The following is a 22,399-nucleotide window of genomic DNA, read 5'->3' as shown; positions in this document are numbered from 1 at the left end:
TTACTGGCATACATGTATTATTAATCATGATTATAAATGGATTAGAAAATGGATCTTTACAATGAATAGCCAAAATACAAAAGAGAATATATTCAATTCTGATGATGTATATATTCATTATACTCATGCATGTATGAAATATCAGTATCCAATCTATTTACACCTTACAACACTGTCAAGAAAAATATTTCTGAGATACAATATTCATGTCCATACATCTACTGTATTCAATATTTTCCAGCAAATTCGTTCCTGTTTTCACGAAGTAACGGTAGTGAGGAAAATCCGCACGCAAATTGTATGCGATTTTCATTCACTACCGTCATTTTGTGAAAATAGGGACAAATTTCATGATACCACCTGTTCAGAGCCAGAGGGTGTTAACTCATATCCTTTTACAAGGAACTACATGCCCTTCTGGCTCCGAACAGACGATACATGAGATTGTAAAAAAGGAAAGATTTTGGGGGAAGAGGACAACTTCAAATTGGAGCACCAAAAAAGTATAATACCACTCAGCAAAAGATAATCATGGCATTCATGCTACTGTTCATAATACATTAATCACATGTAGAGAAAGAGGGGAAAAAGGTTTGAAGGAGTTTGACAAAAATATTTATGCAAGGTGATCAACTTCGACAGGAAAAAAGAGATTTAAAAAAAATGTTGAGCATCTAACTTTTCTCCATCTCTTTATCAATCTTTTTTTAAATAATTGTTTTGATTTGTTATTATTATTTATTTTTGTTGGGGGGGGGGGCAAAATTAGGCTCACATTATCTAAAGCAGAATCTTATAGGCAGTCTTTAAAGAAATGGGAATCAAGTGAGATTTCATCTTTGCAGAATCAAGTTGCCTAATCTGCTCTACCGCCCTCTATGCCATCAAGCAGAACAGTCTATACTTTTGCAAGGCATTAAAGTGTTATATTTCCAGAGACTGATACATGTATGTATTATAACATTGTTTGGCCTGTTGAAACAGTTTTCATTGTGCATTTATAAATATCTCAAAGATATCACAGGTAACAGAACTACACAGAGACTGGAGTTTGTCTTCTTTTGTGCTTCAAATCTCCCGAATTTTTAACAATTCATCCCATAAAATTATTCTGTAATGCTCTTAGTCATGTAACACAAATTGGTAAGATTCATATAGGTTTACATTTCTGAAAACATTTGTGCGTTTCCCCATATGGAATTTTACCCCATCACATCTCGGGGTACAAATTCACATACATTAATGGATACCGTAAAGGCTATGGAAGAACTGATTTTCCTTATTTAAATTCAAGTCACTATATACCCCGATTAGCATAATATGGGCAGTAAATTGACAAAAGCCAAGAGATTATGGTAGTGGTGACTGACAGACTATGTAATGAAATCTAAGTCTAATTTCATACCAGTCTTGCTCTGAAAAAGTACACAATATTTTCTCGTGAGGTTTTATTTGCTTTTTAAGTATTCTTGTTTTCAACATACATTACTCAAATCAGAAATTATAATTAGCTTTCTTAACAAGATTGTATGGATTTTTTTTGGTAATTCACCATCATCCTTCTTTGCAGATGTAACAGATGAAATTTGAATCGTAAGACTCTGTAACAGCGCCAATTCTTCCATCACAAAACTAACCAACTTGAACAGAACTGTAAACTAATGTATTCAAGTTTCTGGCAGTTTCTTCAGAGAACCCATGGTGACAAGTTAATTTAAATTCCCTTGTTCTAAATGACAACATTTGCATGGATGTATGGTCGCTATGTTAGACAAACCTCTGTCAAGCTTTCCTGGCCATCAAGAACAACTACTTATTCAGAAATATTCATCAAACTGAATATTAGTAAACATATTACTATGCATGTGCTCCATTAATAATAAGCCTGTTATGGCATATCTGTCAAGTATCCATAAATACAATACACAAGAAAAGGGTCAACTAAAAATAGCATTTAGGAGTTGTTTGATAAAGAAAGGTGATTATCTGATGAAATATACAGTATGAGATAATGGCTAGCTAAGGCTAATCAAGGTCTCCTCTTCACTTCTCGTTTTTGCCATACTTTTTGCTGGCCATCTCCGTCTTTTTCTGCCTCCTCTTGAGTTCGTTGGGGAAACGGTCGTAGCATCGTTTGCAGACCGGCTTGAGGTCAAACTCAATGAACTTGCTCCTGTGAACAGACAAAAAAGAAACAGACAGTAAGCTACAATTTAGGAGAAATTCCTGGTTGAGACAAGACATGAAAAGGCAACAACTTTGTATTAAAACCAGGAACTTTTGCGTCCATGAAATATTTGCAAATTTTGTGAGTACATTGTAGTTCAGATTCATGAAAATGTCATGGCATGAAACATTGGAGTCACAATTGACATAAAATAAACTTTTTACATTTTACAGATAGTCCGATTTGGGTTCTGTGCACAAGATATGTTATTCTCGATCTTCCTCATTATTTGTAAGCCCATATAATGCAGGGCAAAGTTTTTTGGATTGTTTTCATCAGGGATGATAACGAGCAATAAATTTATCTTTTTTTCCTCTCAACCAACCCCCCACACCCCTCTTGAGTAAGAAAATATTTTTTGTTAAAGTTTCAGAAAAATTGCATCACCCTTGCACTCAATTTTCACCAGAAAATCAGGAAAAAATTGGGAAAACGATTTAAATCTGGTAATTATCAGGCATGTGTTATATATTCTAGCTTAAAAGTGTTACCCTATAACAATGGATGTAGACTTACTTGGTGGTAAGAAGACTATCGCAGCACATACAGAAGAAATGTTCATCACACCATGTCTTGCTCATAGTACACATCACTGTAAGAGATAAAACAAAAACAAAGCATACAAAAACAATGAATAATGATAATAATAAGCTCTTGGATAGAGCATAACACATTATGATATTACGCCCCTATGAGCTTCCCAAAAAGCTTTGGAAATGTTTACCCTAACTTTAGCTCCGGCAACCTTTATCAGCTATTTGACATCATATCCAGTGTAAAGTTTTACTAAATTACTTATTACTGTTTTTTTGTTTTTACTTTACTAGTGTACTACATGAATATTACATGATAAACGAAAGGAGATGTGTGGTATACATAAAAACAATCTATAGTTATCTTGTAAAGTGCTTCTCATTTTAACTAGATGAAACAATACACTGGTTTACTAACATATTCAAATTGTATGCATACTTTTAAAACAAAGGTTGTTCTTGACAACCTGAAATCTAGCCAGCGGCTTGTCGGACATAGCAACATGTAATGTATGCAGACTGGATTCTGAATTTTGTTGTTCATTGATCAATGACAGATTAATGGAATTAATCGTCACTAGGTCCCCAGGAAAGAAACATCCATAAATTTGAATATGTTGGTACACCCGTCTAGTATCAGAGTCTACTCTTGAATTCCTAAGCAGGTTTCACTGTAATATACTTACTCTCTGATGTGATGGCCTTGTTACAGAAGAAGCACATGTTTCCAAAGAGCTACAAAACAGAAAGACAAAACAAATCAAGTCATCATCAAGAAGTGTTTGCTGTCCTTGAAATCCAGACATTAAGGACATTTTTAAGAAAACACAGGGTTTCCTAAATATATTGATATTCTCAATGAGCAAATTATAAACAATTGTTTATGTCACATAGCTAAGGTACGTAAATTAAATCCTGCTAACACTGATTTGGGTGTTGCTTTAACACTAGTTCAACAAATATAAATGGGATTATGATGGTCTTACCTGATTATAATGGGTTTCACAGTAGGCCTTGCCGTTCTTCTCGTAATGCTTATGTCCCAAGAAAGGTTTCTCACATCGAGCACACACAAAATGCTGTAAAAATGAATAATAATTGAAAATTATTATACATCGATTTATATTATACGCAGCTACTACACAATATACTCTCTGCACTTAATACAAGGCATCAAATTATTACCCAGGTTGTAGCTGAGCTGCCACAATGAGGTGCTAAAGCATTCAAAGAATTTCTTCCTACCAGGTACCCATCTACACCTGGGTGGAGAGTGGCAAATGTAGATTAATGTCTTGTCAAAGGACATTAGCGTCACTGTGGGATTCAAACCGAACAAAGAGTGATAAATTCCCATTTCAAATTGTAACTAGAATTGATTTTAGTACAATGAATTCAGGTTTAATTGAATCATTTTAGAGACTCTAGTTCTTCTTACATTCCTCTTTTCAACAAGACTTTTGCTGTTGACAATATGCACTAACTTTATGAAATCAACTTTAATCAGTGCGTCAACCCAAATATACTAATGTTAAGAATTGAATTAACAGAATTAACATGACAAAATTTCTCTGCAATTCAAGATTACCAGTGCTGTTGGGCAATTCCAGGCTATTTTGTCCCATACATTATCAACCACATCTAAGCTTTCAGAATAACTAGTGACTGTATCAAGCTTTTAGAGCAACTAGAAGCGCTATCAGAGCAAAATATCAAATAACATAATCATATAATGATGTCAATTTATGTTCACAAATACAAATGAGATTCAATAATACTTGCTCACATATAGGACATATCTTGGACAAGTCCTGTAAATTCAGTAATATGTTGAAATATACATTGATGGCAAAACTGTGATTGAAATCTTGTTTTTTGAAATATTACATTGTACCTTCAGAAAGGCCTTAACAACATATTTTCTTTTGCAGTTTTCAGTTGTAAGACTGTTTTTCTTATTACATGTATTTATGTTATTTTAATTTTCATTCACTGTAAGCACTTTGGGCCTTATGTGAAAAGCGTGGGATAAGTAAAACTACTATACTAATAATAATTAACTAATTTTGTTTACCTCGACATGCCAATGCTTGCCAAGGGCGGTGACGATTCTCTCCTCGATGGGTCGATGGCAGGCCTTGCAGATGGGGATACCCATCTTGTCGTGGCACGGCAAGCAATAGAGTTCTCCTCTTAGCTCTCTCGCTGTGCCGTTCAACTCCTCACTAAACATTGAAAAATATATCAAAGAAACATTAATACATACATAAATATACATGTAAATACACGTTTAGGCCCTTGAATTACAAGCATGTTTTTTTTTCTTCTGATATATATCTGCCTTTTTTGTTGTTCTTTCACTCTCTCCATTTATCATTATTTCTTCTCATTAATGTTATATTGCTTTCAACATACTTAACAATTACTTTTACGAAACTCAGGATGCTATAATAATGAACAAAGATTCTCAGTGAAATCATCACAAAAGTATCAGTGTGATCTCTTGGGTGGTCTTTAAATACGGGTAGAGACATAGAGAGAGAGAGAGACCATTGTTCTTTTAAAACCACATTTTGCTTTACCTTGAAAAAATGCTTCCCATTCAAACCTGTGTATGAAGACCACCTGCATATAAAGACTGCTTTTCATGTCTCCATTGAGTGGTCTTTATATACAGGTTTGAGTGTACTACTCTCCTCCCGGGAGAAGGGAGACGACTAACCTGCAGTGAGTACAGTTGAAGTGATAGGCATGGTAAGGCTCCTGTTTGTACTTGATCAGCATGTCCTCCTCTACTACGCCATGGCAACGGTAGCAGATGTGCTTGCCGCTGCTAGCCGCTTTCTCCTTCAGATGGCACGGGTGACACAAGGCCCTGCAAAAGAAATGTAAGTATTAAAGCCAGTGGTTTATCAGTTTCCATGTGCAGAAGGCACGTGTTCAGAGGATCATAGTGAATTGGAGAACATCACCATGGATGCCTGTTCTCAGCGGAGTTCCGCAAGGGACAGTCCTTGGCCCGCATCTGTTTATCCTCTACATAAACGACATAGTACAGTCTGTCACATCAGGGACGTGATAGAGAAGGACCTGAATCAAGCCGTTCTCCTTTGACCCCATGCTCCAAGCCGCCGGAAAGTTATGCGCTAATCTGCAGCTGTTGACCAGGTGGTGAGATAAAAGAGCGCATGAAATTTTAGGATTTAGAATTCCTACATCAGAAAATGGTATCACAGCAACTGTTCGCTGTCCCTTCCAATGATTTCTCATCCATTGTTGAATGTGTAAAGAGTAGAACAAGCGAACACAAACTTGTGTAATTTCATTCTTTTTTAAACTTGAAAAATACAAAAAACACGCGAAAACACGCATTAGCAAACTTAATGTTATTGAAGATTGTAAATCATGGATCAAATAACGGGACATTAAAGCATGCACAAATTAGCGCATCATCCTAAAATATTGAGTTTTTGACAGGATGTAATTTTTCTTTTACCAACTCTGGCACACAATTTAAAGGCAGGACGGAGTTCTAAATTTGAAAATTTGTTTGATGCACTATTCCCAATAAAATTCCCATATAAAGTTTTTAATTTACACTGTAATTTTGCCGGTAATTTAATATTTTGTAATAAATGTAAAACTGGTGCCTGGCTTCCGAAATTCCCCGCAGTGGAAGCGCGGTTCGGAGCATGGAACTTCAAAGCCAAGTGGAATGTTACACATCCCATTGTTACGCTTTAGAACTCAAGAATGCGTTTGAATAAATTACAAGAGTTTCGCCTCCTGTTCTTTCACCTCCCTGGTCACATCAACCCAAGGCTATTTGCTGACGACTGTATTATTTACAGGCCTATCATTAACCCTGAAGATGAAGTTTCCTTCCAGACTGACCTTAACAATTTGCTAGAATGGTCAAGCAAGTGGGATATGAAATTCAACTCATCAAAATGTAAAGTAATGAGGGTCTCTAGAAAACTAAATCCTGTGAAGACTGACTACATGTACCAGATGATAGATAGCCCCCTTGAAGAGGTTAAAGAGAATAAGTACTTGGGAGTTATCATCCAAAATAACCTAAAATGGGACAGGCAGTCCAGCAAGGCTGCAACTAAAGCAACAGAGATACTTGATTTCATTAAAAGGAATTTCTCCTCCTGCTCAAGAACTGTGAAAGGGAATCTCTACAAGTCCATAGTTAGAACCCCATTTAGAATATGCCAGCTCGGCGTGGAACCCAGGAACCAAGAAAAACAGGGATCTGCTGCAAAAAGTGCAGCGAAGGGCAGCAAGGTTCGTCTTGGGTGACTTCTCTCCCCAGTCCAGAGTAACCGAAATGCTTACAACGCTGAAATGGAATGTAGAGAGAAGATGCCTAATCCAGAGGCTTACTACAATCCACAGGATAAAATGCATAGCTGGATATCCTACTAGAAGATTATCCCCAGAGGAAAGGCTCAAGAAGTACAAATGAGCATTAGATATTCATGAGTTGTTCTTCTTCCGACAAAGTTTTCATTATCGACATGATCTCTACGTTGTCAACTTGCTTCTGCAATTTATATTACGAAAGTTAGAATAACAGTTGACTTGTATATCGGGTGAGATATATTGTGTAACGCTTAGAGTATGAACAGTTCTGGAATTTAAATACGGAACAGATATTATAATAACAATGATTAAAAAGAAGAAACAAATTTTTGTAATACGATATGTGGTCATAAGTTTATGAGAGGAAGTGTTAACAACTCGGAGCCATCTTGGTTGCATCTGAAGCACAAATGAACATTAGATATTCATGAATTGTTCTTCTACTGACAAAGTTTTCATTATCGACATAATCTCGACGTTGTCAACATAATTCCGCAATTTATCTTATAAAAGTTAAAATAACAGTTGACTTGTATATCGGGTGAGATATATTGTGATTTGCTTAGAGTATGAACCGTTCTCGAATTTAAACACGGAACAGAAATAATAAAAATGATTAAAAAGAAGGATCAAATGTTTTAGGGTGGTCTTTGTAATACGATATGTGGTCATAAGTTTATGAGAGGAAGTGTTAACGACTCGGCGCCTTCTTGATTGCGTCTGAAGCACAAATGAGCATCGTGTATTCATGAATTGTTCTTCTTTCAACAGAGTTTTCATTATCGACGGAGTCTCTACGTTGTCAACGCCCTTTTGGAATCTATATTACAAAAGTTTGAATAGCAGTTGACTTGTATATCGGGTGAGATATATTGTGTATCGCTTTGAGTATGAACTTTTCTGGATTTTTAACACTGAACAGATATAAAAATGTAAAAAGGAAGAAACAAATTTGTGTGGGTAGACTTTGTAGTATGGGATGTGCTCATAAATTTGTGAGAGGAAGTGTTATAGCAAACAGGAGGAGGAAAAAGGTGATAAATTTGTCTGATGTTAATGAAGCGAAATGAAGCAGTGGATTTTTGTTCTATACTGATGCTTCCAGAGGTTATGAAAATTTGTTTTACAGCTGAATCCACTCGGTTGATTCCATTGTTTAGTGATTTAGCCGAGAGAGGTGAATTTTCTTACGATTAACGATGTTGTATTATTCTTATTTGTTCATCATCTCTACAATGCTATCTTAATATTTTGTTTTTGGTAATTTATATTTTTTAATTGAAAAATATTTGTGTTTGTATGCATCTTATTTAATGTACTGAAAACTTTATTATCATGTATAATGAAGAAATAACTGTTAATTAATGTATATAATTATGTACTATTTTAAAAATGCAGAAAAAAAAGAAGAACAAAAAACAATATACAACTTGGCACCATCTTGATTGCGTCTGAAGCATTTTATATTGATGAATTGTTCTTCTTTCAACAAAGTTTTCATTATCGATGGAGTCTCTACGTTGTCAACACCCTTTTGGAATCTATATTACGAAAATTAGAATAGCAGCTAACGTTTAGCTTGGGTGAGATTATATTGTGTATCGCCCTAGGTACGAAACAACTTTGGATTATTTTATAATTAAGTATTAATATTTTGTTTACAAACAATGTCGAATTTCCAATGCGAGCCCTCTTCTATGATCCTTAAGGTTTGTATGACTGGGATCGTCACTGTGAATGTCATTGACAATGCTATTGACAGTGTCAATTAGTGAGTTCAACCTGCTTCCTGCTTTCCCCATTCATTTGGCGAGAATGAAACAAATCTAGAAACAACGCCCTGCAATGAAGCCATGTCAGAAGCCAAAGATAGAAATGTTCCAATATAAAAGTGGCTGCCACTACTGATGATGGTTGTCATGATTATGATTCTCATTTTAATACAATGTGCCTTGTACTTGCGTAACCGCAATCTTCAAAATACTCTGGATTAAGTATTTTAAAACCAGAAATTTTAATACCAAAAATTACACAGTCATGTATATTAAAGGTAATACAAAGTTTTGGTATGGGTCATGAATTTGGTCCAAATGAACATATTGGAAGCATATGCGATCCTACAATATTCGGTGATCGTTGTCGCGGTTGAAATCGAGTCTAAACTTATGAAATTGTAAATAATACACTCTTTGTGTTGTATAGCTCCCTCTCAAGGTCAAGATATTAATTAAGCTATAAAAAATGTTTCTTGGCTAAAATCGACCGATTAGCTATTCTCGTTTGGAAAATATTTATCACAACTACATATTCTGAGATTTCCATGGTCGCAGCTACCATTGTACGGCCGTAGTCGCTATTTGAAATTTATCAAAACTTTACTGGGAGCATTGGTAAATTTTTATATTAAATTTTCTCGAAAGCAGAAGTGTTTTAGGGGCTAAATTTTCTAGTGCTTATAATACATCCACAGGGGCATCCAAATTGTAAAGAATCACTATCCACCCAATTTTCAAAATTTCCCAAAACTTTGTATTACCTTTAGCTTCATTAGAGTATCTAACAAGCACAATTTTCTAGATATGTATTCTTCCAAATCTGAACTGCTCCTGCAATATGCAAAGGATTCAATTGCATGCAAAATAAGTAAGATAATATAGTCTTACCTTCCCCGATTCTTCACAAATCCTGTATCGGCCAGCTCACAGTTACAAAGCTCACAGAGAAAGCACTGAGGATGCCAGCTATTGTTCAAAGCCTTGATCACACGCCCTATCACAAACTCATCTAAAGATGGAGAAAAGGTGATTAGAGAACACATGGGTCAGATCCTTTATACATACATATAGATTTATACATTTATATTGTAAGCTCTATCCATATTAACCTATCACATGTACAAAGTTATGTAAAGAGAGCAAGAGAAAATAATAGAAAAGACTGTACAGATATTGTATAAGGAAGGGAAGAAGAAGAGGGAGAATGAGAAGAGAAGAGAAGAGAAGAGAAGAGAAGAGAAGAGAAGAAAGAGGAGAAGGAGAAGGAGGAGGAGGAAGAGAGGAAAGAAGACAAAATGATTGATAAGGGGAAGAAGACAAAGTGATAAGGAGAAGAAAGATGAAAGAAGGATAAGAAGGAGAAAAAGAAGAGAAGAAGGAGAAAAAGAAGAGAAGAAAGAGGAGGAGGAGACCAGGAAAGAAGACAGAGTGATATGGAGAAGGAGGAGAAGAAAAGAAGGACAAAGAAGATGAAAGAGAGAGGTCAGGATATGAACGGTGACATGGGTGGTATTTCAATCTTCCTGAAATATAATTCATAATTCAATGAGAGGAAAACAGGTAAAGGGCATGCAGGAAGTTGGTATAACATGTTTTTTAGTGAAAATATCATTTTCACAATACACGGCGAGGAAATGATCTGTTTATTGTGTATTATGAGCTTGTCCATGGCCTTAAACAAACAAGGAAACTTAGCAGACTGTATGTCTATGTACATGTACATGTATCAGGTACATAAAGGGAATATAGCAGACTACCTATTCAAAGATGTATCAAAGATATTCTCACCAACGTCATTTAGGTTACAAGTATACATGAATATTATCGATAAATACATTTCATGTTCTGTTCTTTCTCTTGAAGAAAGTAAATAGCACAAAAGATGCGGTGAAGCTACGTGTATTTTCAACAACTACATGTACAGTATATTCACTCTGTCTAAGATTGTCATGAATACAACAGATGTATTCAAGGTACATGTAGATCCATTGTCCAACTGTGACATCTAAACTACTTATTTACTTTCATTAGATGACATTTTCACTTTCTTTTCTTTGTTGAAGAACATAATGGGCATCAGCAGTAGTCAATCTTTCTTCAATAACATCAATGGATACACATTAGATATTATTTTCACTTTCTGTTTAAGAAGGTTTATTATGTAGTAATCATACTTTGCATCCCTTCTTTTAACTAATGGCCTTTTATAGGGATAAAAATCCCTTCTTTTAACTAATGGCCTTTTATAGGGATAAAAATATTTCTAAAGATGATGAAATGAAATTTAATTACAGTTTTAAAAAGGAAGTTTCAGCCAGGATGTGTCACGATGGCACTTACAGGACATGAGTGCTGTCATTGTCAGTCATACAAATGTATGCAATTAAAGACAAGCAGATAAATTAATGTATGCTTGTTTAATTACAGGAAATCTTTAGCTCTGGCTTATAATAAAGAAAATAACAATTCAATTCCTGAATGGAATTTATGAAGGATATTGGCTAAATGTACTGAACACACTCAATAAAAAATAACAAATAGCTCATGAACATGTAATAATAAAATCAGCACACAGTAAATTTCAAAGAAAAATCCTACCCGATACCCATTTACCTCACCTGGGTTGAGTGTGGCAAATGCAGATTAATGTAATGTAAATGTAGTAAAGATGTCAAAGAAAGACTTTGAGACTATCTGTTTATAAAACTGTGAATCTTCCAATCCAATTTATTAAAAAAGTGTTTTACATGGTTCCTTTTTCTGATCTATCAGAGTGCTATATTATAAAAATTACATGTTTGCTATTGGTCTATGTTGAATCTCTTACTCAGATGCACAAATTGATGTTTTATTGATTAAACATGTTAATTCATGCAAACGCAGAGTCCTACAAACTGTACATGAACTCATATAAAGGGTTTTGTTGAACCTCTTGCTGACTACTTCCTTTAAAGTGAACATTATACTCACTGCATTTCCCACAGCAAGGAGCAAACAGGACGTGGAAATCATGCTCGCAGTATTTCCTGCCCTCAAACTAAAAAAAACACAAGAAGAAAAGGGATGGGAAAGTTCAAAGACAACATTAAAAGCATGATATCAAAATAATGTAAGAGATCTACAAGAAGGACAGGAAAGAGATTATGTCAAACAAGATACCAAGAGAATATTGAAAGATTGAATACTCTATGCGCCTTTACACATTTTTAAGTACAGTGTAAAGTTTGTCATAAAAATAAGTTTTAAAAGAGATACACGCTGTATTTGGCATACAGTGTATGATACGGGATGGCTTTGAATCCTTTTAATCAGTCGCCCAACGCCTATGGAATAAGCTGCCTGCATTTCTGAGAAAAATAATACTTTCACTTCCTCTACAATTCTTCTTAATTTGTTGATAGACTAAGGGATGCCCCTTATATCCTCTGGAAAAGCAATATTCAGTGGCAATGCATTTATTATTATCATTATACATGTACCTTTGTATGTGTTGTTTGAATCACGTATTGGGCTTTAATTATATCCGTCCGAATAAACCTACAATAGAGGAACATATGTACTACATGTATTTCTCAAATTCTGGTTCTGGAAACAAATGTACAGTGTACACCTTCCTAGTCCAAACACACTATACAGTACTTAAAATCTTCGGCTGGATTTGCTGTCAAATTTTTCTTTTGTCAACACAAACTGATCATTTATACGTACCAGGAACCTTATAAAGTGTAACTAAATTAAAAGATTATTACATGTAGGTGGTCTGCTATCTCTCACAGAGTCTGAGAAAAACAGTACCGGTAGATAACTAGTCTCACCCATAAACTATAAAAGACGTTCCTTCTTTCCAAAGAATTATTTTAGGCCAGATAATTTTGAGTACAATGTATTTATAGACTAACCCCTAACATCCCCTATTCATAACAGAGTGGTAACTTGAGTCACTGTAAGTATGATCTCTCCAGATTCACTAAAATATACTTTATTGAGAAAAGAAAAGCCAGTTTGTCTTGAAACCAGACTGGCAGTGACTGACTCACCTCAAAGAAGACTCCTTCTGGAAAAGGCCTGAAACACTGGGCACAGCTGTGGGTGATAAGGCAAACATAATTATACATTCATTAAAATGTCATTAACCATGTCGAGGAATGGTAAACATGGCCTCGTGTACACGGTACATGTATGCAGCCTTGGGGTACACACATGCACATGTGTACAAAAAAATTGTACATGTACAGTACATGACAAAATAAAAAAACAATTCACATTTACATTTAGATGAATGGCAAGGAAAGGTGAGGAAGGCACTTTATAGCATACTTATTGTATGTTACAAGGCATGGTCATGTAGAAAAGTAGATGTAGCGACACTGGATTTGATCTGATTCTTTTCTTGATCTTGTTTTTTCAGTGGAGATATAATAACAGGTTATGAGTGAATTAGCTTACGGTACACATGAATTTACGTTTATACCAACATGTACACAGAAAGACAAGACATGATTTTAAAGGTTATCTTGCATTCTAGTAATGTTGTTCTGTATGTAAAGATTGTAAAATATGAGAATCATGAAACATAATGCATATTGTTGAGGGGGGGGGGGGTGTGCAGGGTGTTAAACTCTTGAGTAATATTCCAACAAAATTTCACTACTGTATACAGATGTACTTTAGGGTGATGAGTCTATAAAATGTGTTATTTTTATTTTGAATAAAAGATATACAAACTTATTTCAAGTACCGGTAATATGATATCCTATCAATTTTTCACAACACAAATGTATGAAATATAGTTGTACTTTAAGGAAATGTGTCTACTTAGTCTTTCTTTCTTTTAAATTTGGTGTCTAAACTCTGATAATCTCTTCAACATACAGCATGCACACAATGGACAATGGTACAGGATCTGCTTGTTTAGATGGAGGGGGGGGGGGGGGGGGGACTCAGTCACTCAACCCAACCTGATGAGTGATGTATACACTATGTACTTCACAATTTGTGCAAGTAATGCTGACATGTTTACATTATTAGAACTCAGTTTGAACTTTGATCCTTTCACTAGCATGACTAATACATTACGTTCAACATTATCAGAATTCTGCTGCAAATACACATTTACTGTAGGCTTGTCATCTACATGTACATGTATGTATACACTTCTGTCTTGTGAAAGAATGTATATGACAAAAGTACATGTTTACATACAGTAGATGACAAGCATATTAATGTGCATTTGCAGCTAACATTCAAAGGCCTACTTGCATGTAAGTGTGTAAGGTCATGTAAACAAATGAATATATTCTTAGTTTCTTGTTACAAATACTGCTTCTTTATTCGACCAAACTCCTTTTGTTGTTGTTTTTGTTTGATGTCTGCATTTTAAATTTTAAAATGAAATGAAATAAATAAGAATCTGAGTAAACGTGTACCAAGACAATAAAGTGTACACAATAACGTAACAACTGGAACTTCACCTTGTTTTAAAGGAAAAGATCAGTATTGGAAACGCCCCAATTTCAAAAAATGAAATGCAAGCTCTTATTACCAATCATGTGAAAGAATATGTTTTGAATAATACATGATGATAAAAATGTTGACGGGAAACCGCCTACTAATTGATATATTTGGTAAATTAGTGTATCTCCCGCCTGTTGAGAGATACAAATGCACGTGTCGTGCACGTGTGTGTAGTCCCATATACATCTTTCTGTGTACAGTGATTCTAACTTTATGAAGACTTTGCCAAATTTCTTATCATTTTGATGATTCCAGAACCTTGCAGTACATCTATGCCAGATGATCAACCTTTTCTGATCGATTTCACAATGTTTCTTTCACAATGCAATCGCATAACCATAACTTTAAGCCTTTATATTGCGTATGCTTCGAAAAAAAATCGAAAAGAAAATAAGACAAAAAAAACAAAAATTGACCATAATTATATAGCATGTGCCAGAAAATGTTATCCCATCTTCTTTATTTTTCGATAAAATTTGGATGGGGAAATAATCAACTTTATTTGACCTACTGTATATGTACATAATGCTAATAAAAAGAACATGTAGGCCTTCGTGTAGGCTGCAGTACCCCTCTAATACAGTGAGATGGATTCCCCTACTATGCATCATGTGCAAGTACAGTGAACGCGGCCGTGTAAAATTGGTTCATTAACTTGCTACCAGGCCTTGCTGATTAATGAGTAGGAGATTGTATCAATCTACAGCACCTCCACGACATGCCCTGGGTGATTACCCTCTAGCCTTTCATCCATGCTACCTTTATTATTCCCTTTAAAATACAAAAGTATGTGCATTTAGGGCAGCTATATGTACATGTACAGTGTGTACAGCATAAATGTACCGGTATACCGGTAGCACAGTTGTTGTTGTTTTTTATGTAAAAAAAAAGTTTTTAAAAAATGAAGAAAATATTGTATTACCAATCATAGGCAGATTCCTGAAATTTCTGGTCAAGTAATGCACAAAAAATGTTTTGCATCTCCATATGTTTCAATATTTACATGTAGTATAAAATGACATGTGTTTCAGGTTTTGTACTGGTTCCCAATATGTCAAATTCGTACAGCAAGGTTCATACATTTGTAAGATACACTGCAATTAACCGTGCTGTATTCTATTCCTTTACATACTTTGTACATGTCCAAAATATATATGTTTTTGTATATTCAGCCTACAACACATGTATGTCCAGTACAAACATGTATACATGATGTGAATTGTATTCACTTTTCTTGACCACACAACTGATTTGCACCACCATTTTTTTTTAAGGGGGGGGGGGGGAGGCTGGTATTAAAACTGATAAGCTCCTAGCCTCATTTCATCAACCCATTTATCCACACAAGACATTCAAAGCCTTTAAACTAGGCTATGCTGAAATCTCTGGCTTTAAGCGCAGAGTAAATGAACGAGTCTACCAGTCATCCATTCCATACATACTTTGTCACTCTACATGTATATACAGTGTAGATATAAAGGGAGGTGTGTCTAAAGCTAGTGAGAGCTACATACTGTACAGTGGGTGTGCAATATATAATGTAAAAACACTTTGTACACTATACAATGTATGATACACATGTATGTACTGTACATGTACATTGTACAATGTATGTTACTTTCACTTTCACCCTCAAAAACCCTTACTTTAAATTTCTAAACCCATTTTACAATAATAATACATACTGTTTTATTTGGCCTATTTCTAATCCTTGTTTCGTTCAAATTTTGCACTACATTTCTTGACTATTTTTCAATCCAATCCATATTACAGTCTGTTTTATAGACTCATTTCTTATTTGTTTATTTGTTTTGTTTACTAATGTTTACATTTACGTGTACACTGTATAATACTACAGTACATGTATAAATGTATGTTTTCTACAGTACATCGAAAACTTGATACATGTACATTATCTTTAGTCTTACATCATTTGCATGTACAGTCATTACAGTGTATCGTATTTTAAATGTCAACAAACCCTAATGAATTGAATTGAATCAAATAGTATGTGTACATACTCTGTATACAAATACAAAAGCTATGATGTAAAAAGGCCTTCGTATCAGCATGAAAAAGAATAAAGATAAAGAAATGGACAGGTTACATTGTACTTTCAATATATTTACTACATGTATATAAAGTTAAAATCTGAATAATTCTTACCCTAACCAAGTTTTGTAATTATTCAAGTAAGTGATAATTGATTAGTTCCCATTTTTGGAGAATGCCATATACCTGAACATGTAATACGTCAAATTTACAAGGGGTCTGAATAATTTAGTTGTTCACTGCATATTTGGTCTATAGTATCAATAAATCAGTGCATATACATGTACAAGCCTACATTGTTCAACAATGTACGTAGATGTGTACTGATACACAAGTAGCATTACGCCTTCATGTGCATCATGAGCCAAACAATTAAATGGGGCTGAGCTAGAAAAGGACTACCGGTATCGATTCGTTGGAAGGGGGAGGGGAAGGGGACAAAAACTGCATGTATGCATTTTGCTGTCTAAAAATTGCACATTATTACAATAATGCCAGTGGTAACATCTGGGTTCATCTCTTGGTGTACATGTACATATAGCCCCTGGCCGCCCCTATTTAGGTTTGGAATTGGCGTTAGAGGTAACTTGCCCCAAACCTACCCAAGACAGATTTGAGAACACCAACTACAGTACCGGTAGTCTCTGTAGAGTCTATACACAGACCCTTGAAAGTCATAACACATTACCCAGGGTCTGAACTGGAAGACTATTAGACTGTGCCCCATACATGTACATATACATGTACATGTAGGCCCTTTAAATTCTTGACCACTTTTGGGCCAGTCTTTTGGAAATCTGTCTTGGGTAAGTTATTTTGGTGTTACATGGATCCATCAGATTGTCAAAGAAGTCACCCAAAGAAAATTCACGACAACTGACAATTATGGACAAATTACATGTGTACTGTACTATGCATGGAAAGAATTTCTCTTGAAAAACGTGAAAGATTTGCTGGCAAATTACAAAGATGTCATGAAAAGGCGTAAAATGCAATTTTGTGGCTTGCTGGGTCTCGCATGTGACATCACAATTCTTGACGCTTTACAAAGGACCACTGAAGGCAGAAAATCTTGATCTCAAAATTAACAATTTTAAGAGATGATCACTGCGGGACCCAAACATATTTTGAAGAGGAAAGTTGTTATATTTGATCAGTAAGGCTTACACTTCGCAATGGTATGAATTTCGCATCAATTCAAAACACTTCTGATTCTGTGAGTGACTACTTTAAGGAAGGTACATGTACATGTATATGTTATTGTATACTTACACAAAGCACTGCTCATGCCAGACCTCACCGTGAGAGTTGACAATCCGCTCATCTTGTCTGAAACCGGTGTGGCACCGCACGCACACAGAATTCAAAAGGGACATATCAGTACTAGAGAAAAAGAAAAGGAATGTAATGAATGTACTGTACAGTAAATATGACATGTGCATATCAAAATTGAATGTTCCGGAATACTGAGTTCAATTCAAACATCTGAACCGACAAATTCAGAAATTCCCAAGTGATTACCGGAACATGTATATTTCACTGTGGTTGCAGACCAAGGTTGAAATTTGAAATATAATTTCACAAGGGAAATACTGAAATTACAAGTGAAATAGTGAATATATCGTCCCTGTTTTCAAGAAGTGACGGTAGTGAGGAAAATCGTAACGCAAAGTGAATGCAATTTGTTTTCACTACCGTCACTTCGTGAAAACAGCGACGATATAATACTATGACAGAATGCATTCAATATTTGTTATTATACTGTATGTATTGTATGATCTTCAGCCTTGAATTGAAATTGTCAAAGACATAATTTAAATGTATTCCTATAATGAATACAAATCTATTTTTCAAAATATTCTGAAGAGTAATTTTGCCAAAATCTTATCAAAATTCAATTCAAATTTTATTTAATTCAAAGTTTATTCAACACTCTTCATAAATACAGTACATTTAAAAATTCAAATACAGAATGGAATGATAAAAAACAAGATAGTGATAACAAACAAAATGGCAATTTATGAGCATTTGGGAGAGGCAGAAAGGAGGGATTCCTTATACATGTATGAAAGCCTACACATACATGTACATATGCAGAACAAAGCCATTTTCACAAAAACAGCAACTGTGTCATTTTGACATTGCCAAAAGTGTCCCATTCCTGTGCACACATGTTACTGTAGTATACAAATGGCCAGTCCCATTTTATTTATAATCATAATGAAAGTATAAATCGATCTGAATTTGTCTCCTATGGTTTATGTGGAAACTGTATCGAGCACAAGTGGACAGTGATGACAGATACAATAAAATCAGTGCTTAATGCTAAAGGCTCATTAACATCAAACGGTGAGAATGGAACAACATTGAGAATGCTTTCCGATACCTTTTCCACATCCAAATTGTAAAAATACAAAAAAATGATTTTCCGCCATCTTAACAATATGTAGTTGTGCAGTTCTACTTATGAATTTATTTCAAAGCAAATTACAAACAGAAAAGAGTGACACCATAGCAGTGGTACAAAATACAATGATGCAGATGATCTGTTATTCATCATTTCTTTATAATCAAACCAGTCTAAGAAAATATCAGTTTGTCGCACCATAAATTTTAATGCTTTATGAACTTTGGCTCACAGATAGAGTTGGGACATCATTCTAGTTCTTGTTCTGCTTCAAGCTTGCTAAAACTGTTTTGCCGCTATAATAACTCTGAATCGACCCTTAGTCTTATGTCATGTATGTTCTTAACTTCTTACATTGTACAACAAGTGACTTTGCCTCAGTCCTCAGACTCTGTCTCTGTGATAAATGTTGGTTTTCTTAATGACACGATTAGTTGGTAGGGTATTCCTTAAAAAGGTTCTATTCTTATATCCATGTACTGTACATTGGTAGTACATTTAACATTATACAATAAAAACTCAATAAGTGCTCATGCCATGGTGCTGTAGGCTACATCTTCCTACTTCCTTTAGAAAAAATGGAAACTGACAGCGCAAACTACGGACAACTGCTAGTAATAATGTCAACCTGCTCCTTCTTCTCTTCCTAGTCCTACTCCATCATGATTCCTTACCTTTCATTTCAAATACAATAATTTTGAAAATGACAACTAAGCCACTCCTACATTGTAGCTCATACAATGCATCATTGCATGAAGTCCAACTCTAAACGGTATACTGATGGTAATGTAAAGTAAACCTCGTCTCCACCCCCACCCCCCTTCTCTAGTTTACCCCTCTCTCCTCTTTTTGTTCTTGTTCTCCATCTTCCTCCACTTCTTTGGCAAAATGCTGAAAATTAAGTACAATTACAGATCAACTCCCCCTGTGTAAATAGTGGCTATGCTGCAGGAGTACTCCAATTAACCAGGGCATCGTTTCATGAAACCGTACAAACATAATTTTGAATACACATTTTTCAAGTTTAACAAACGTTTCAATGGGATGTCAGTGGACTTTATGAGTAGACTCTAGGCCTAGATCTATGACAGTTTCATGAAACGATGCCCTATAATCTAGGCTTAGTCTTGGTCAAACCGCATGGCCGCATCTCATTCTCAGCTCAACTAAACTAGATCATTAGATGATCCAAGTCTCAATCACAATGCAAGAATAATTTAATCAGATTGATTCAGAAGTCATTATCTGTCAGAATTCCTAAATAAGAAAGGGGTAGGCCTAGGCTTAGATCTATGTCTTCATTAGCTTTATTCAATTCCTGATGTGCAAATCAAGCTCAACTGTTTGTCCTTGACTCCTTGCTAATGTTTTTTGCGAAAATGCAATGGCAATGCCATGGAACCCGAACTGCAATCAGATATCACTGCAGGCTACAGGCTTTGACCTCTAGCTCCCCGACGTGCACGGGGGCACCCTCCGGTATGCGAAGCATGCAGAGTCCGCTGAATTCATAAACTACTTCTCCCCTGACTCACGCTGTGCTTGGAAGAATTTTCCATTTATAAATCCAAGCTACGCCAGAGCTAGAACACACTTTCATCAAAAATACAATATAAATTTACAGTTTTTAACCCATCATGATCAAAATATCATTCATATCAAGATTATATTTCAACTACAAGAAACACACTCACGTTTTTGTCATCGGTGCTCGATGAAACTGCCAAAAAGCCACTCCTAAAATTACAAGCCGCTTGATTTAGCGGAAGTCAACAACAAGATGTACCAAAATCTAATTCGCTGATTCACCCTACACTTTCACTATGCTATATACTTTGCAATTTTTAGGAGTCAGCGAAATAGTGTAATAGCATAGTTGCGACGGTGTAGGCGCGCGCGATCCGACGTTTTGCCCTTCACATACAATCTTAAACGGGAGGGAAGATTTCCGCGCTCCATGAATTTGACCTATGAACGAGCTCAATTTCTGGTGGTACAACTATTTCTTTCTACTCGCTATACGTATGGGAGCGGTCGCGTTTCTCTGGGGGGGGGGGGGGGGGGGGGGGGGGATCGGCGCTTATACTTGACATAGGTTTTAATCAGTGTTTTGTTTACAAATTACAATCAACAATTAAAAGAATCAAATCAGATAAGGCCAGATATTTGTTTTTAAAGAGTCAAATATAAGTCACAATCAAGTTACAAACAATGTACTTACATAATTGACCAAAATAAAGATGTTTGATCGGAAACAAACTTGATGTAGGCCTATAACTGTTTTCATATTTGTATGTGTTTTTTTCTTGTTCAAAAGTCAAACATAATTTTGAAGAGGGGGTTGAACATAAAATATTTTGTAATGATAACAATGATAGAGAAATATCTACTAGTCTGTAATGACAATTGCATAATACTTCTATGAATATGGTATCAAAGATTATTGCAATGATGTCATTGATGATTTTGTAACATGCGCACATATATGCGTCATCACCAACCAATTCTTGCAAACTCATTGGCACAGTCACAGGCCCTTGACCCCCCCCCCCCCCCCCCCCCCAGTGGCGTAATGAGAACTAACTTGTTTGGGGGTCCGGATATATGGCGGATAACGGTGAGGAAAAAAACGTGGAAAACCATGTCATTTAGTCATCAACATTTGTAAATCACTGATAGCGAATTAGTAATAAACCACATTTGGATTTTAATTGGGGTAAGAGGGCAACTGCCCCAAGAATCCCCCCCCCCCTCAATCAGTACGCCAGTGTCAACCCCTAAGCCATGCTCACATTTTTTAATGTTATTTCGCATTTATCAATTTAAATATAAATAATTATTCAAATTACGACAGGAGATGAATTTGAATATATTTTTGAGGCATACATGGGCAAGAGCGTTGGAATTTATTTGTAATTGGGGGGGGGGAGAAAATAATAAAAGGGCACTTCATTATAAGAATAGGAAGGCCTACAATAACAACACAATGGACAAAGGGTTAAACTCTTGAAGTGAACACAGTGATACTGAAATTGTTTTCAAGCTCGGCCGTCCGAGTGTTGTTCACACTTTAACTACTTAGGCATAGCGACCTAGAAAAAAAGATCTATCACCATAACTTTGCATTTAATAAAGAGCACTTCAGAACCCGAATAGTGTTTACTGTTCCACTTATTTCTTTTCTTTTTGTTCTTATTTTGTATTTTAATTATTATATTTTATTATTTTATTGTGTGAGGGAGAGAGGGAATGATCGACCGCCTCCCTCCTGAGAAATAAAATTCTGTCCCCCAGTTCTCCGGAAACGACACGTCTGCATGGAAAATTCCACATGTATATTCACTTCCTTTTAAAAGAAATTTATTGCATATGAAAGCTTATAGTCATGGGGCTGCTAGGGTCATGGAAAGAGATCCCACCTTTATAAAAAATAAAAATAAAAATCTTTATTGAATAAATATACCTTGCATTCGAAAGAAATAGGCCTTTATATTTATATCATAATGGATGGGGGGTACTA

The 22,399-nt window shown here is 35.4% G+C and overlaps 1 protein-coding gene across 1 annotated transcript; it reads right to left on the bottom strand.

The window, feature by feature from the left end:
- Nucleotides 1–751: 751 nt before the first annotated feature.
- LOC588224 (LIM and senescent cell antigen-like-containing domain protein 1) lies at nt 752–20,702 on the bottom strand. The gene is made up of 11 exons (XM_787917.5): nt 20,574–20,702; nt 17,745–17,855; nt 12,944–12,989; nt 11,877–11,943; nt 9,795–9,915; nt 5,483–5,635; nt 4,835–4,985; nt 3,747–3,839; nt 3,447–3,495; nt 2,744–2,819; nt 752–2,173 (listed from the first exon to the last, which is right to left on the bottom strand). The coding sequence occupies exons 1-11, from the start codon at nt 20,582–20,584 to the stop codon at nt 2,044–2,046; spliced, it is 1,008 nt and encodes a 335-aa protein (XP_793010.1). The 5' UTR covers nt 20,585–20,702; the 3' UTR covers nt 752–2,043.
- Between the last annotated feature and the right edge of the window lie 1,697 nt (nt 20,703–22,399).

This window comes from Strongylocentrotus purpuratus, unplaced genomic scaffold, assembly GCF_000002235.5.
Source record: "Strongylocentrotus purpuratus isolate Spur 01 unplaced genomic scaffold, Spur_5.0 spur5_scaffold_12, whole genome shotgun sequence".
In the NCBI taxonomy this organism is placed as follows: Eukaryota; Metazoa; Echinodermata; class Echinoidea; order Camarodonta; family Strongylocentrotidae; genus Strongylocentrotus; species Strongylocentrotus purpuratus.
The sequence above is the reverse complement of the archived record's forward strand: the minus strand, read 5'-3'. Positions and strand labels throughout refer to the sequence as shown.